Consider the following 18,690-nt stretch of genomic DNA (forward strand, 5'->3'; position numbering starts at 1 on the left):
ACCTTTCCTTGGGAACCCATGCTCAGCCCTGTGCCTGGTACACATGGATTCCCCGGGGCTTCTAGGGAGCCCTCTGAGCAATCCAGAGAGGCAAGACCCACAGGGTTTAATCCTTATGGCTTTAGAAAAACGTCCTTTTCTAACTAAAAGCACCACATGGCAAGTGGAGAAGGAAGAATAGGCCCCTGAGTGGCGCCTCTGCTTTGGACAAGAGCTTGCTGAAAACACTAAGCCTCCCATTTTTTCAGACACTGACTGTCACTGACAAATCACAACCACACACCGAAAAGCCCCGCATCATTTCCACAGGTCTCTCTCTCCTCCTCACAAAGGCCCTTGGGGCTGGGGCTGGCGGTGGGTGGCCCAGGCAGCTGGACCCCCACCATGTCACGCAGGCTTGCCCTGGCACAGGCAATGGCCGTTCCTTGCATTCCTGCCCCAGCAGGAACAGGAGAACGGTGGGGACCCTCCTTCCCCTCAACCTTCCCCTCCCTGGCCTTTGCTTCCCAGCTATCCCCGATCCTGGAAGCCCCTGTGGAGCAGAACGGAGAGGAGCCCTCTTCCTCCCCGGGAAATGGCAGCCGCGGGTGCGCTGCCACAGGGCCCAGGGCTCAGCCTCCAGCAGCAGCTTTTGAACGTGTCTCCCAAGAGCCAGGGGGCACCCAGAGACCCGTTGTCATCCCCAGAGTGTGGGTGCCCCTTCCAAGGCAGCTGCTCAGGGGAGAGGTGGTGACAGACAGCCAGACAGCCAGAGCCCAATTAAACCCTCCCCTGGCCAGCCCCTGACACTCCCTCCTGCATTTTCCAGTCTGTGGTTACAACGCTCAAAGGGTTCCATTAAGTCATCAAGTTTTACAGGTTCCTTAAAAAAAAAATATAAATAAATAAATAAAGAGGGGGGGAGAGACAGCGAGCAAGAGAGAAAAGTTTGGCCCTGGCAGGGAATGAGTGATCAAAGCTGAGCCAAAGCTTCCTGTTACACCGGGACTATATATATATCGTCTCTTTAATGTTGGGGGATGTCAGCCGGCTGCCGGGAGCCCGGAGCGGGAGCCGCGCTCTGCCTGATTTCCAGCTCGCTGAGGTTTCTTCCACCGACCACAATGAACAAGTTCCTGTGCTGCACGCTTGTGGTAAGTCCCTTCAGAGAGGTAGATGGGCTTTAAGATGCATTACGGCTTCAGAGATCAGGCTGTAAGGACGTACGATTTTTCTTCTGGGTTTTTTTGTTTTGGTTTGTTTTGGTTTTCTTTAGGTTTTTTTGTTTGTTTGTTTGGGGCATTTTTTTGTTTTCTCTCCGTTTTCTTGGTGAACCCTTTTTGTTTCTTCACGCCGAGCTTTCCTGGTGAGTTTTGGACACATCCAGCTCCAGGGAGGCAGCAGGGATTTTCATCCCGTTTTTAAGGTAGTGGCATAGTTTGCTTTGCTTTTGAGTTTTTTCCTGTCTGACTCTCTCCTTTTGTAAGACTTCATCCTACCGGAATGACACAGAACACTGTATCTAGAAATGAATTTAGAAACTATAGGCTGGAGTGTTTGAATTTTAAAAAGCTCCATCCCTGCCTGTCTCTAATCTCTGCTGCAGTGGCACTGGTCAGTAGCTCAGATAAAACTGGGAAAACTGCTGTGAAATCCAAGAAGAAAAAACCAAAAAGCTCAAGCATGTGGTGCTTGTTTGGCTTAGAAAATTCAGCTTCCTGTGCAAGAAAGTGATGAATTAGTAGCTGTGTCAGTAGCTATTACAGAAAAAGTCGTGTTATTAAATCTGGTATAAGCCCCTGCTTTAATGAGTTTCTGTTTACTTGGTGATTTAGCAAGATACTTCCAAATGCAAATTTAGAAATGTTAGCCCTGCAGTAAATCTTTCAAAATGTCATTTAATCCATTTAGCTGTATGGAATTTTATATGATGTCAGATTAATTAAAACCTGCATACAGACAGATACTGTGTAACATCTATTTGGAGGATATTCATCTTTTGGATAAGAAAACATTCAAAGAAAACATCAAAAATAATATTCAGAGCAGGCTGTTATGCATGCCTGCACAGAAACTTGCTCCTGGGTTGTTTTGGTGAGTACAGTGGCATTAATGTTGCAGCACAGCGTTAGAACTGAGATCCATTTATTTTCAAAGCTCTTTATAAATGCGACAAGATTTCCAGGATCTGATGAGTAATGCATGTTTGTTACTCTCTGTACAACTTTCTGAAAGAGCTTTTTGAGTAACAAACCCAAAGTAATTAATGGTGCAAGGGAAGCAAAAAGTTGTCAGGCTCGTGGTCAGCAAAGAAACACAGGACAACTTCTTCACCTCGTGCATAATGTTGTGCCTTCTTTGTCTATGTGAAAACATGGGGAATTAATCTGGGAATTTTAGCATTGGCATGTTGTCGGCTTGGCTTCTTATCTCTGACTGTCATAAAATAATCACATCAATATTTTGATTTTGATTAAATGTAATGTGCCTGTTCATGTTCTCCCATAAAGTAATAGCTTTTGGTGGAGTTCAGCATAATCCTCTGGCAGATGAGTCTCAGAGCTGAAATTCATCGTGACAGGAGTACATACCAGAGCGCTTCATCATTCAACTGGTTTTTTTAAATTATTCTTTAAAAGCAATTTGTTTAGAGTTATTGTGAAGTTTAAGTACTGCCAGATGAGCTAGAGCTCAGAAAAGTACTTTCAGTACCTGTTTTATAAGAACACTTGTAAGAGGCGCAATAGCAGTTCAATGTTGTATGTTTGGCTGGATACCTTAAACCTAATTTGGAGACACCATATCTAAAAAAGATTTTTTGGACATGATGTACTTTCAACCTTGGACTCTTTGCTAGAGTTTCAGAAAGGGGACCTGCTGTGATGGTGGATACATGTACGCGTCGTTCGCTGGAACACTCAAACTGCTTACAAACATTATGAAATCAGACTGAATTAAAAGAAATTCCCCAGAGCTGGATCTTGTTACTTGTCACGTAACTGTCTTGACCCTTAAACTTGACCCCTCTGTATTTTTGGCTCTCTGGGCACACGTGATGTGCTTTTTCTGGCCTGCCTGTTGTGTTTGGTGTGTGTAGGCAGCAGTGGCTTTGCAGCCCGCGAGGGTAGGAGTTATCTTTCTGTCTGACTTTCTTTCTGTCTGTCTGCATGTGTGTTGGTTAAAAATAAAACACCAAGGTTACCAGAAGAATTTTTAAAAGATTGTCACAATTTAAATAACACCCACTGTTCAAATCTCACAGAAACTTTAATTTTGTTCCTTCTGTATTTAACTTTTATGCTAGTAGATTTACTACTCTGATGGTCTTCCTGGAGAAAAACACCTGTTTGCTCATAATACTGGACAGGCTGTTTCTCTAGGTAGATGGTCAGTTGTTGGTAATTCTGTTCAGTGCAAAGGCAGACTGTAGTCACGGTGGTAACATCTCAAGTTTGGGTTATCTCTAAACCTTGCTGGCACTCTGGTGAATAATGCTTCAAAGCATGAGCTATGGACAAGACACATCTTTTGGTGAGTAGCTGGTTAGGCTTTTCTGTTTTCTTCCTCCACAAGCTTCCAGACCAATATAACTCATATAAATGAGGACTTTCAATTTAGCACTTTGATAAGATGCAAAACTGCTCTTTGACGGAATGTAATTTTCCTACCACTGAAAATGAAACAGTATTTTAGACCTCTAAATTGCTTTGTGAATCCTGAACTGCTTTGTGAGTGGCAACTAATTGTACCTCACAAAGTCTCTAAAAGGTTTGAATTGTCCACATATTGCTTTACTGTCAGAGAAATGGAGATGGTGGTTGATGTCCTCAGTTATGAATACAGGTGGCTTGGGGTACTCATTAGTTATATTCATTATATAAAAGAGCAGTCTCCACTCTTCCGTACAAAATTAGGTCCTGTTATGCCCCACGTGGGTGGATTGCACTGAAGCCATTGGCAGAATGGTGGAACAGCTTTATAAGCTAACCTCAAACCAGCAAAAATGGCTCTGTTTCAGCTTCTGTCATGTACCTGATTCTCAGCTGGGGTCCGCCAAAACATCCTTCATCTGGGCTGTGCCCATGGGGTGAGCTGTGCTGCATGGCTTTCAGCCCAAAGAGCTTAAATTTGGGAATTGCATGGGGCCCCTAGAACAGCAAGGTAAGGAGAATGAGATCTGAGTATCTCTCCACGTGACAAATATTTAGCACCGGTTGTTTGCGATAGGCAGCCATGGATCTGACCCAGCATGACACCATCATGTACCGGATCTAGAGATACTGTTTTGATCTGATAAGCTACTGATTAGGAGGACCCCTTTAACATCATCCAGTGCTATATTTTGCCACTGAGGTTTCTCTGAGGTCTGTGCATTGTTTCAGTGAGGCATTCTGCCTAAGGCCTCCTTCCTTAGCTTTGTCCAAACACTTGGTGTAGAAAGCAAAAGTAGGAGAGTTATGAGGTTTTACTTTGAACCCAATGCAAACACTAGGAGCAATCTGACAGATGCTTTGAACAGTTATTTATCACACAGGAAAATATGCTTCAGAATAGTTGTGGAATGTGAAACAGAAACAGATTTATCTTTCTCAGCAAATTAAACATTCTCCTTCGGTCTACAACCCAAAACCACAAAGCCAAACTATATAATAATATTTTCATATGCTGAAAAGCCACTTTCTTTTCTCTCACAAAGCAGTGATTTCAGGGGATGATGCTTGAAGGATTTTTCCTTTATGTGCTTTGTCTTCCAGTTCATTTTAATTCAACAAGAAAAAGCAAGTGGCTCTTTGCCTTACATTTAGAGATGAAAGGAAAGGGCGTGTAGTTTTTTCATGCCCAGGATCTGAAAAGAAATTTTACAATCACATTATTTCTCTTTGAAAAGCATCTTCTAAGGGCTCAAATAAATGGACTGCACGGGAGTTTTATGTTAGCATTGACATTTTGTGTATGCTGACATAAAGATGGTATAGAAAAATATAGCTTTAGGCCTAATGTGTTGAGTGACACAACCAAAGAATTGCTTTTTAACCCTAGGTAACTAATTTTGAATGAGTTCTCAGTATTTGCATTGACTTACATGAGACTTATATTTCAGTACTTACGGTTCATCCCAAGTCCTTGCGTGGAGATGGTCATCCTGAGGGGTACCCAGGATTTGGACCAGGGAGATAGACAAGGACTGAGCTTTTCAGTCCTTTCAGAACTGAGCCCATGACACTGGAGGCAAATTTCACCCAATGGGTTGATAGATGTAGCTAATGATACTAACTTATGTTTTGTTTTAGTAATTATTTTGTTACTGATAGCATTTCATATTCATAGAGAAAAACAAACAAAGAAAAAACCACCACTCTAAAACATTTGGGATTGATGTTGGTTTTTTTTTTTTTAATTAAGCTTTGTATTCCAGTGCCCCTAAGAAAACCCTTTGCAACTGAGCGTACTCTTAATCAGAGTAAGTTAATTTGTTGAGATGAACAACATAACTGAGTATCATTGTCTTACATTGGTGTTGAGATATCAAGGATTCCTTGGGGTTTAAAACTGAAAGGACCTGCCTAGATCATTTCATTCTGTTCCCCAGCTCTTCCAGGAAACCAAAGGGTGTATTTGCTTTCAGAAATGCATTGCGAGCTATGTTTAAACTACTTGGGTTTCTGCACCTGCTTCTCGCTTCTCAGTACAAGGCTGTTCCCAAACTTCCTCTGAAGAGAGAATCACCTTTTCGTTTGCCAGCATTATCCTTTAACAGAGAAGGTTCTTCTCCCTCTGTGTGTTCACTGCCTATTTTTGCTTAATCTCTAGGTAGTGTTTTGAATTGCCAAGGTATTGAACAACTGTATCTTTCTGACCTTTCTCAGTACCTCTTCCAGGTTGAAATAACCTTCCCTAAACAAGGATGAACAGAATTTTATGTGATCTTCTGAATGACAAATCCATAACTCGGCCAAGTGTAGTATTTATAGATTCCAGCTTTGGTTTCTTAAGGGTTAAAGGGTGAACATGTTCGTGGCCTCTACTTCTGATTCCAGTAAACTGAAGCCAGGCTTCTAGTTCCTTCCTCCTTTCAAACTGGAACGTGCCTTCTTCTCCAGCAAGTGCAAAAGAGGCCAGTGCCAGCAGGATTAGGGAGAAATCCTGCTTTCTGTGAAGCTTTGAGGAAGACCGATGTTCAGAACTAATAAGTTCTGATTGTAGCATTTTCATGTGCTTAGATAGTGCTTTTTCTTACAGCAGAGATGAAGATGTTTAGTTCATTGCCCATCTTTAAGTATGAGCATACAGGTCAGTCAAAGGTTTTATGTGACTGCGAATTTGCTAACAAGTTGGTCATAGCATGGCTTAGGAGGAGAAATGTCAGAAATAACACAAAATGCATTGAATTAGCATTTTAATTTGATTCAGGAACAGGCTTTTGAAGTGCCTCTCCTTAACATCCTTATTTACTGTATTTTATTTTGCACACCAGAGCAGACTTGCAGTGCACAAAGTGGGTTTGCAAAAGTAAACCGGATTGATGAAAGTAAATGTAGACATGAGCTCCAGAGATGCACCAGATGTGCTGTAACCACTAACGCATGCTCAGTCCCTGAGAGCAGACTGAAGTTAGTCCAAAATAACCCCCCAAATCATGCATAATGTGGATGTCAGGTGCTCAGCACCATCTGTTTTGCTCTACGAATCTGCAGTAACAGGTGACCCAACTTGCTAATGTAAGCAGAAATTCAGTGTGTCATAGGCCAGTAGAAAGGACAGTTTAGTGATATTCCTCTCTAGCTTATTCTGTGAGCTCGGGGACAAGAAGAGTCTTTTCAGTCTGTTTGTGTCAAGTTGCTGCAGTAAAACTAGTAAAAATCATAGTTAATTACGTTCCACCATTCTTCTTGCATTTTTGCAAAACTCCTGAAAAACAGATTGCTTCTACTTTGGCACTTGATGGAGGTTCAAACATAACTTCTGATTTCTGGGTTGCATATTAATACTCAGAATACTTATGTGTGCTAGATGTTTTCAGTCTGCATAGAAGGCAATCTTGCTGATTTGTTATCTAAGTATTATTAAGGGACCTGCAGTAGTCTTATGAAGAATTGTGGGTTTGGGAATTGGAGTATAGAAATGTACTTAACAACATACTAATGGTTGTACTGGGTCTAAGAAAAAAATAATCCAGAAAAAAAGCCTTTAAAAGCCCCACATGCTGTCTATGACTGGGGCTGTTAACTGAAGCAAAGAGGAGATTGAAGAAAAAGGCAAAAAAATAGTGACATTTTTCCAAAATGCTCCCCCAGACTCAAGCAATTTGTGCTTAGGGATTTCCTGATCAAAAAGGGATTTATATGTCTAATAGCCCTTTATGAGAATTTTCCTCCACTATTACATCCAGTTGCATTTTGAACTTTGAACTCAACTACTTACCATGTCCTGTGGCGATGAATGGCACATCTCCTGTACTATTAGGATCATAGTAGTCAAACAATAATAGTTATGGTCATCTAGCTCTCTGTTGAAAATGATGTATAAAATATTCTCATAAAATACCAGGCTATTGCTTGCATTTACACCTTTAGTTTGAATGAATAGTCTTTTCTCATAATTGTTTACCAACTAAGAGTTCGATCCTGCACACATATGGCTCAGCCACTGATGGATGGATAATGGCAGCTGCACAATGTGTGTTTCTGGGAAGGAAGGGAAGACAGTTGTGATGTGCTTTTCTTTCAAAAACACAAAGAAAAAATCAAATGCAAAGACTGATCATCCTTTCAGTGATACTGATTTATTAATCCTATTATTATGGTTATTGGTTATGCTCATTTAGATTAATAGTATTCTGGTTGCCATTAATAATTTATAGTTATTGATACTTCCAAAGGCAAAACTTTGCGTCATCTCAGGCACATATTGTTGAAGTATTGTTTGCTCAATTTTTTAAATCAATTCATCTCACATTGAGTTGAATTGTTTTCCTTTTTTATTGGTTTGCTTCACATAGCTGTAGGTTCTTCAGGAAGCAAGTGCCTCCGTTTTTCCCTACAAAGCTCCATACAATTATAACCTGGTTGCTGAATCTGAATTATTTTAAATCCTGATCTGCAGCAAAACCTCTCAGTTGCCTCATCTATGATTTCCAATGTAAATCATCAAGCAAGGAAAATAGCAAAAGCTTGTTCTTACTCCTGCGTGTTGCAGAGGGGAGTTGATCAGCCATGAAATGGTCCATCTAACTGCTCACACCTGAAAATATGGCAGAGGCATGACCTAGAGGAGCAGCTTCCGCTGCAGTGGCAGCTTGGCGTTTGTTGTGAGCCGTGCATTGCAGAGAAGGATAACTGGCATTTCTGCACGAGGACGTGCTGTCCACATGTCTCGTTGCCATCCCTAATCATATTCACAGTGTCAGGTTTTCATCTGGGATGGGTACTGTCTTGGTTTTCTGGAGACGTCTGCATGAAATGTGGGCTGCTGCTTGTCTTTGTACTATCTGTGCTGCGTGTTGCAGTCTGTTGCATTCTGCAAAGGGAACACGTGTGTCCATGCAAGTCTTGAAGCCTCGGATGCTGTATTATCTGTTACTGAATAAAAACCATAGAAGAAAACCTGACTGTTCACATCAATAATTAATGAGATTCCAGGACTTCCTTCTTACTAGAGTAATAGCTGTAGATTTTGTCACAGTGGAAGAGATTGTGCATTGAGATCACAAGAAAAAGTAGGATCTCCACCAGTAGAAATCAAAGATTGGAGAAGTTATAGGATTTAGTAAAGGGTAACTAGAAGAAGCTATGGGAAATACCCATACTACCTGCATTTCGTTCTTCAGGCTGTTCTATACAGTTCTATAAGAAGTGGATTCACAGACAGGCAGTAGGAGAAGGCAATAAAAATATTTTCTTAAGCAGCATTTAAGCACTTGATATTATTTAGTGCAAATGCTGTGACTCCTGTTAATGCAGGTGAACGATTAAATTGTCCTTTCCAACCTTAATAAGACTATCACTTAAGAAGTGCTGTGCTGTGGCAGAAGTGGGGCCCTTAGGTGAAGCCTCTTTAGGAAATACAGGGTCTGAATGAATAAAAAGAATTAATTCCACTTACACTTTGGGGACATTTGCATTGGAAAAGAAGAAAATACGTTCTTGCAGTTGAATTGACAGCTTCGTATTAGCTGCCTGGGATTAGAATAGCAACAAAGACAAGTCAGCTGGATTTATATTTTGAATGGATATATAGAAATAAAAAATCTTCATTCAGAGACAGTTTCATAAAATGTACAAGTTCTAGAAGAGAATTCACACGCTGGTGACCAGTGCCGGGATAGAGCCGGATTCTCTGTGTGGAGAGGGAGCTGCTGGCAGACCCCATGGTGCTCCTGGTGGTTTGTAGGGAATAAACCCAAGAGTTATTTTTTTTATGGGCTCATGGAATCACAGAATCAAATTTTCAGTTACAAGACCAAAATGATGTGTTGTGGAGGTTGTCTTTACGGAAGGACAGGGTCATCTCACTTTGCTAGATCCCAAATTGCACCAGCAAAGCCGAATGCTGCAGGAGTGCAGCGGTCATGACGTGTGCCGGGACTGAACCAGGTCCTGACCGCAGCCTTGAGCTGATAGTTTTAGGTGGGAAGTGAAAGCATTAACCTGGGCTCTTCAAGCTCATGTGTTGAAGTCCTTGACGTACCCTTCATGAACTGCAGCATTCTTTGCCCCTGTCTGAAGCTGCATCTTCATACTTGATGTAGCTGCCATATTTTATCCCCAGAGCAGCTGCTCTTCAGTGCAAGATTAAATGCTAAGCACTGAAAAGTAACCTATATTGTTCTATCCATTCGTTGCTGATAAAAAGAAATAATGTAAGACATCACCTTTAAAGGTATCTGTGGTAAAGGTGCAGTACACTGATCAGGTTTGTGTGCTCAGATATCATTTCCTTTGCACCTGGAGTACTTGATGCTAAAAACACAGGAGTGCATGATCCCTACCTCACTGTCCATCGAGCCTGTTGCCAACAAAATGAATAGACCAGGCTGTCTGGTGCCCGGCAGTAGAAGGTCATTGCCCAGTTATATTAGAAAGGGTGTAAATGGGATGAGAACAGGATCTACATCTCTGGAATAACAAGGAAGTACTTCCATTGGGAAGATCTGCTGGATAAGATCCTAAAATTTTCCCATTCTAAGACAGACATGGGAGAGTCCAGAAACTGGCTAATATTTTATAAATTTCTAATGCAAATGTATTTTTGAAGATAGCAACATGAATAGACTCATAAACTCATTAAAATTTAGGTTTCCTTGTGACCATGGTGCTCACCAGAACTAAAGTGAGTGGTGTTTTATTTTCCTGTTGCTAGCTCTTGGACATTTCTGTTAAGTGGACCATCCAGGATGACTCTCCCCCCAAGTATCCCCATTACGACCCAGGGACATCTCGTCAGCTCCTGTGTGACCAGTGCCCTCCTGGGAGCTACGTCCAGCAGCACTGCACGGCCAGCAGCCCCACACGCTGTGCCCCGTGTCCGGACCAGTACTACGCCGAGGAGTGGAACAGCAACGAGGAGTGCCAGTACTGCAGCTCCGTCTGCAAAGAGCTGCAGTACGTGAAGCAGGAGTGCACCAGCACGCAGAACCGCGTCTGCGAGTGCGTCGAGGGCAGATACCTGGAGCTCGAGTTTTGTTTGAAGCACACGGAGTGTCCTCCCGGATTCGGCGTTGCACAGCCAGGTATGTGGCGCTTTTCAATACGCACAGACTTAATTAGAGCTCTACGGCACGTCAACGACTCGTGGCAGTTACAAGATTAGGAAAGAGGCTCGTCCAGATGAAATTACAGGACAGTAAATTGTAAAGGCAATTGAACCTGTTCTAGTCTGCATCATTTGGACTGTAGCCAAGGGAACATTTCTCAGTGGAATACCCTGCTCCTACAGTAATATATAACTTAATGGCAGTAGCAAATGTAGCAAATTGCACTCTAATGAGAAACATGATGGATTGCCTCTTTTAAAGGAACATTATCTGGAATGTAGTATTTGTGTGTGTGATAAATAATAATGTTTTTCATTTTGAAATCTGCTATTTCAAGCAACTGTATATCTTGACAAACACCAGGAGCACTACATGTTTGACACCAAGTGTATAATTATAACAATATTAATATAGCTCTAGCATCACAGCAATATGTGGTAATAATTAATTATCAGCATCCTAAGTGGAACTCTTAGGGAACCTGTTACTATTATCAAACAAGCAAACATTTCTTTGTCAAGCAGGCTGGCATTGTGCTGGAAGTCTGGTGGGGATACAGAGCAAAGCTGCATTTTTCAGTGGAGTGTATTCTTCATTTAAGACAACATAAATTGTTAAAACAATAATAAGTTCTCCTCTCAAAACAAAATACATAATTTATCATTTGGCAAATGTCATGGCCCAGTTCAGCTCCAGTATTTAATATAGCCTGAAAGAATTGTAAGCTGTCATTGCACCAGAGATTGGAAACTGCCCGGGGAAGAGCACTGAGGAAGGGAATACACAATATCACAGCATTTTGGACACAGACTACAGAATTAATTCCCTAGGAGTTACGTATATACAGTGAGAATCACTGGGGCTGGCCTGTGCACTTTAGAGCTGTGCTGAGTGACAGGTTGGGAGTCCTGTCTTGTCTTCACAGAGTCACAGAATCACAGAATGGTTGGGCTTGGAAGGGACCTCTGGAGACCATGTAGTCCAACACACCTGATAAAGCAGGTTCACCCAGGCCAGGTGTTCACTTAGCAGTGCTGTGAACATCTCATTGGAGAACAACTTTGACATAAGGAGAAATGTCCTTGCTGTAGCTGCTCACCAGTCCCCGAGTAACTGGTTAACTAGGCATTATCCTGGTGCTCTTGCCACTGTTAAACATTTCCACTGGCAGCTACCACATTTCCATATTATAAATCTTCGTTAACCTAAATCCTTATGCCCAGGGGCTTGGGTTAATGAGATTCCACTGTACTTCAGCAGTAAGTCAAATGGGTACAGAAATAAAGTTCTCAGAAAGACCATTTGGAAGACAAACAAAAAAGTATAAATTGTCTGAGTAACCAGCCTGCTCCATCTCTGCAAGCACAGTAAAACTGTGGCAGATAAATTTGAATCCCTCAGTTTCAAATGAAACAAACTTTGGAAGAAGATAAACTGCCAAATCATGTGATTTATTGGAGAGTTGGTTCCCAAAAGACCATCAGGATGAACCAGCTAAACCGAAGCAGACCTCAAAAAATGAATGAAAACATTGTAAAAATAATTGCGTCCCCCTGTGTAAATAGTCGTTTTTGACAGGAGGCATCGACCAAGAATTTAATAAGCATGGCCCACACTGTGTTCCTGGTTTCTGCCATATGATAGGCTTGAACGTTTTAACGATGTAAATTCAGGTGAAATAAGACCTCAATGTAGAAAAATACGCTTCTTCTGCCACACAGGGAGATGGTGTGGTCCAGTGTCTCATTTGAAGCTTAAAACATGCTGGTTGCTCATGATTACTTCAGTTTTCCCCTTCTGTGAGTGCAGAGTAAGGTTTTGTTCCTTTCTGCTGTGTTTGGTGCTGTATGTGGCAGAGTTTTGGGCCGCGATGTGCTGGGGAGGCAGCACCATCTCCCTGTGCCTGGGGAGAGCGGAGGATTTGGGGTGAACCGGAGGGAGCAGCAGAAGGGCGGCCGGGCTGCGGAGGCTTGTACCCTGAACAGCAGCAAAGATGCAGCTGGCAAAGCTGGGAAGTGGCTCAAGCCTGAGAAGGCTGGTACATGACTGGTTTTATTTCCCTCTTGTGCTGCGAAGGTTGTAGAGGAAGCTCTGAGCAGAACGACGCACCGTTTGCAGGGACTCTCTTTCCCTGTCCGGAACACAAGAGCAGCGTGTCTGTAGCAGGGAAAGCTGCTAGAAGTTGAGACTTCTCAGCAAAGCCAATTGCTGCAGGTGCAGGGTTGGCCTGTGTTGATCGAGCCCAGAGCCACGGGCAGTGCCCATCGGGCAGGAAAACAGGCGGGCAGACGCCAGCTGCAGAAAGCAGAGCATCTGGGGGCTTTGGCAATACACACTGTTCCTGATTTTTCAGGTGCACAACAGCTAAAAATTTCTCCTATGTTTTCACTTGTTGTCTGATAAAAGAAGTGTTAGGTAAGGTGTATGCAAGTATTATTCTTTGTTTCACATCCCGTAGAAAACTAGAGGTTCATACTCTTTTTCTGTAAGGAAATTTCCAAAATAAATAAAATTATTGAAAAGCTAGCATTAAAATAAGCACCCACATGTAAATACTTCCAAAATACACTAGATGGAGGCATTTTCTTGTTCAAATATAGTTTCCAATTATCTCCAAGGAATTTTAAGCATGTGCTTAAGTTCATGTGCAGTAACAGAATATTAGATGCTAGACTTTAGGCACTTGATAAATGTTGGCTGAGTAAAGATAAATTAAGAGTGAACATATAACATTTATTGGTGCTGTTATTTTCCTGCTACTGGTGGTTAGACTGTTCTCATTGTTCCAGATTTCATGTATTAATTTTCTTCCTTTTTGTCAATGTGATAGAACTATATATTGTTCTTCAATTGTTGTATCATCTATTTTATTCTGAAGTAAAACTATGCCTTATAAAAGTGAAACACCAAGCAAAACATATGTATGGATATTTAATATTTTTCCTATGTTGAATGATCTACTTTCTCTGCTTTAAATAATATTTTATTCAAGCCCAGAAAAGAAGTTCAGAAATGTTACTGAAATTCTGTTTTCCCATATAATTTAATATTTGAGTAGGGAAAGTACTTTTCAGAGGGCTGTTAGTTGATATTTAGTCTGGCTATATTTTTAGCTAGAACTAAAGTAAAGCATTTGAGTAAGGTTCTGGACAGATATTAGCATTTAGAGCAGTATCTTGTGCCATTTAATTATATGCACAGAATATTTGTACAGTTGAAGGATGAAGGTCAGACATCATGTAATGGCTGAATAGACTCAAGTAATTACCAATCGAAAGATATTATTTCAGTAAATTACTGATTAAATCAGTAATTACTGATTTTAAAGCTGGTAACAAGTGTATGTAAGGCCACTATTTATTACTCTAGCAGGAACGTAATTCTATTAAAGAATTTTTTTTATTTTTAAAATTTAAAGTGTGTTGGTATTTTGGGGGGGGAGAGGGGGTCTTTTTGTTTGTTTGGTTGGTTTGGTTTTTGTTTTTCCTAAATGTGATTCCTTCATAGACCAGAAATGTGACAAGCAGAAGAATGACAGTTTTGGGAGAAACATTTCCTTTTTGTGTTCTTGTGTATTTTTTTCATAGTGGATATTATATGTAACTGGATGCGTTGTTTTCCTGTTTCCTCAGGTACCCCTGAGAGCGACACAGTGTGTAAGAGATGCCCAGAAGGATTTTTCTCAAATGAAACATCGTCCAAAGCAGCGTGTCTAAAGCACACAAACTGTAGTGCACTGGGTTTCAAAACAGCATTGAAAGGAAATGCAGTTCGTGACAACGTCTGTCAGGAAAATACAGATACGGCACCTCAGAAATGCGAAATAGGTATGTGTCATGTTAAGAAAGAGTGGCCAGAAAAGATACCTTTAATTATAGTTAAAATGAATGTATCAGCATTGATGAGAAAAATATGTAGCTTGTTAGCCATTTGCCTGCCATGGTGATGGCCATAGTAGAGTTGTAATTATTGTAGGTCAGACCAAAGGGAACTTATGCTCAGAGAGTAAGAGCATTATAAAGGCCACCTTTTAGTTTATTTTTAAAGTATTTTTCTTATCATCCTTGCTGTTTGCTCTTTTTTTTTTTTTTCAGAGACAAGCAGGATAACGAGATCAGAACAACTGACGTCTTCTTTTTCATTTCAGATGTAACCCTATGCGAGGAGGCTTTCTTCAGGTTTGCTGTTCCCACGTTTCTTGCACCCAACTGGCTGAACATGCTAGCGGACAGTTTGCCTGGGACAAAAGTTAGCACAGAAAATATTGAAAGGATTAAACAAAGGCACGGTTCTCAAGAGCAGACCTTCCAGCTTTTGAAGTTATGGAAGCAGCAAAACAAAGAACAAGATATGGTCAAAAAGATTATTCAAGGTACCTTATTTCGACAGAACATATATTAAAAGCGACCTTCTAAGTGGCATTTTAAAAATTGCTTGGGATCAAATACCCTGAGGTGGTGTGTTATGCTCTGAGGATGACCTGCAGGGCTTGACAGAGATTTACCGATTCAGTAAGCACAGTGAAGTTGAAGGGAAGCAGGAAAAGAACTCAGCTTCTCCCGATCAGTCCAGGACTGAAGTCTTCCCAGACTTGTAGCCCCCTTGGGAGCTTGTGTTGTGTCACAGCCAAGATCCCCTTTGGAGACTGCACAACTGTCATAGTTTAAACCCAGTTGGCAACTAAGCCCCACGCAGCTGCTCACTTACTCCACCCTGGTGGGATGGGAGAGAGAACTGGAAGATTAAAAGTGAGAAAGCTCATGTGTTGAGATAAGGACAGTTTAATAGGTAAAGCAAAAGCTGTGCACACAAGCAAAGCAAAACAAAGAATTTATCCACCACTTCCCATGGGCAGGCAGGTGTTCAGCCATCTCCAGGACAACAGGAATCCATCGCGTGTAATGGTTACTTGGGAAGACAAATGCTGTCACTCCAAACGTCCTCACTTCCTTCTTCTTCCCAGGCTGGGCGCAGAGTGGCTGGAGAGCAGTCAGACAGAAAGGGACCTGGAGGTACTAATTGACAGGAAGCTCAACATGAGCCATCAGTGTGCCCAGGTGGCCAAGAAGGCCAATGTTATCCTGTCCTGTATCAAAAATAGCGTGGTCAGCAGGACAAGAGAAGTGATCCTTACCCTGTACTCTGCATTGGTGAGGCCACACCTGGAGTATTGTGTTCAGTTCTGGGCCCCTCAGTTCAGGAAAGACATTGAAGTGCTGGAGCGGGTCCAGAGAAGAGCAACACGACTGGTGAAGGGACTTGAACACAAGACCTATGGGGAGAGGCTGAGGGAGCTGGGGTTGTTTAGTCTGGAGAAGAGGAGGCTTAGAGGTGACCTCATCACTCTCTAGAACTACCTGAAGGGAAGTTCTAGCCAGGTGGGGATTGGTCTCTTCTCTCAGGCAGTCAGCAATAGGACAAGGGGGCATGGGCTAAACTCTGCCAGGGGAAATTTAGGCTGGATATTAGAAATAAATTCTTTACAGAGAGAGTGGTCAGGCATTGGAATGGCTGCCCAGGGAGGTGGTGGACTCGCTGTCCCTGGAGGTTTTTAAACTGAGATTGGACATGGCACTAAGTGCCATGATCTAGTAAACGGACTAGAGTTGGACCAAGGGTTGGACTCGATGATCTCTGAGGTCTTTTCCAACCCAGTCGATTCTGTGATTCTGTGATCCCTTTGGTCAGCTGGGGTCAGCTGTCCCAGCTGTGTCCCCTCCTGAGTTCTTGTGCACCCCCAGCCTCCTCACTGGTGGGGTGGGGTGAGGAGCAGAAAAGGCCTTGACTGTGTGTAAGTGCTGCTCAGCAATAGCTCAGGCATCCCTGTGTTATCAGCACTGTTTCCAGCACAAATCAAAAACACAGCCCCATAGTAGCTACTGTGAAGAAAATTAACGCTATCTCAGCCAATTTGTCAAGTTGGGAAAAAGTTTCCCTTTGTTACATCTGAGAAGTGGCTGTTGGGATGGGGGGAGCTGGATCCCTGGCACGAAGGGTGCAATTCGTTCTCTATAAAATGGAGACTGACAGCTCAGACTAGCTCGTCTATGCACAGAATGGGGACGTGTGGGAGTGAGGAATACACAGACAGGCTTTCCCTTCTTTTTCCTTTCCCATACCTATTTGTCATGCCATCTCACTGCTTTGTTTGTGCTGAATCTGCCAAGACAGGTGTCAAAGGTGAAACAGTGCTGCAATGTTAACACCGAGGTTTCTATAAGAGTCAGGCCAAGTCTTTTCATGTAAGCCACCATCAACAACCACCACATCTGAATGACCTTTTGACCTCTCAGAGTAGATTTGAAAAATGCTGCAAAATGTTTTTTTCTCCCTCTCCTTTTTAATATGTATGCTTACGTCAGACTGTGAAATGTCTAGAATACTTCACAACTGAAAATGACTGCTTTAGCAAAGCTTGCCTAGACATTTCTGAAGAAGAAGACCAAATTTTTCTTTCACTGGAACCAAATGTTAAGAGTCCTATCACATACACAGAACATGTTACAAGATAGATGAAACGAGTGTATAGCAATAAATACTTGCTGCTAAGTTTGTTTGTAATGTGGGGATGTTTGTCTTTGCAAAGTTAATTAAATTCTTAAGTGCTTTTCCTGAGCCTAAAAAAAAACCAACAACCCTGCATTGCTGAATTATTCGAAATAGCATAAAAAAGAGAAGGAATATTCACCTTGACATTTGGAAGGATTTTTTGCAGGCCATGATGAAGTTGTAATTCATTGTACTTACCTCTCTTTCCTTTTCACTCTCTATAGATATCGATCTTTGTGAAAATAATGTCTTAAAACATATTGGCCACCCAAACCTCACCTTTGAACATCTCAACACACTGATGGCAAACTTACCAGGCAAGAAAGTGGGAAAAGAAGACATCGAGCGCACGATGAAACTATGTCAGCCTACAGAGCAAGTTCTGAAACTTCTCAATCTGTGGAGAATAAAGAACGGTGACCAAGACACCACTAAAGGTTTAATGTATGGACTGAAGCACTTGAAAACATACCACTTTCCAAAACCAACCATCCAAAGTCTGAAGAAGGTGATTAAGTTTCTTCACAGATTTACAATGTATAGATTATACCAGAAACTCTTTTTAGAAATGGTAAGGAACCAAAGTAAATCAGTGAAAGTAAGATGTGTCTAGTTCAAGATATTTTTCATTCTCCACTGACTATTTTTCCCTAATTACTGCCAGCAGTAATTATACTGGAACATTGTTTCCCTACATTATGTCTTGCTATTTATAGAAATGCCTGACTGAAATAGCTCTAAGTCTTTTGCAGTGTTTTTGGAAGTTTTTCTTTAATAAAATCACTTTTGTAAAAGCTATTAACCTGTTGTTAACACTAAGGGCCTGATTCTGCATTTTTGCACATTCAGAGTTGAAAAGCCCCACTATAGTCACTAGGCGAGAAAAGAATGTCGGACCAGGCTCTACTACAGTATTTGCTATTTATATTTTTGGAGATATAAACATTTCTGTTGTACATATTTATTAAGTTAAATGGAAATTGTATGAGACTGAATTTTAGAAAGAGAAATGAAAACCACACTGTATATTTTCTAGTTACATAAAAATGATCCCATATATTTTTCTGGCAAAAAAAAAATTGTAGCATGCTCTAAGATTTATTAATTTCTTTACATTTTGTATTTAAAAAAGAAGTATTATTGCTTAGTTTTGTTTGTATAAGTTGTGGTATCTTTTGCTAGGGATGTTTTAATTTATCCAATGATTTTAATTCAAATATGGTGAAAATATAGCATAAGTGACCTGAATATTTAAATATTCTGTGAGGAAGTGAATGTACCATATTTAAGAAGCTGGATTTTTACATAAAATTTCATAGTCTTATTTTATATAACAATTAAATGTTTCAGTTTACTTTTTGACTGGTGTTTACCTCTTGACTCTGCAGTAGGAACTACTAACAAAGACA

General features: G+C 41.3%; 1 protein-coding gene across 1 annotated transcript; it reads left to right on the forward strand.

Moving 5' to 3' along the window:
* Positions 1–713: 713 nt before the first annotated feature.
* On the forward strand, positions 714–17,894 carry TNFRSF11B (TNF receptor superfamily member 11b; the record flags this gene model as incomplete). Its single annotated transcript, XM_080340524.1, has 5 exons — positions 714–1,133; positions 10,339–10,708; positions 14,365–14,559; positions 14,880–15,104; positions 17,506–17,894. The coding sequence occupies exons 1-5, from the start codon at positions 1,020–1,022 to the stop codon at positions 17,892–17,894; spliced, it is 1,293 nt and encodes a 430-aa protein (XP_080196650.1). The 5' UTR covers positions 714–1,019.
* Positions 17,895–18,690: the final 796 nt, after the last annotated feature.

This window comes from Nesoenas mayeri, assembly GCF_963082525.1.
Source record: "Nesoenas mayeri genome assembly, chromosome: 2".
Classification (NCBI taxonomy): Eukaryota; Metazoa; Chordata; class Aves; order Columbiformes; family Columbidae; genus Nesoenas; species Nesoenas mayeri.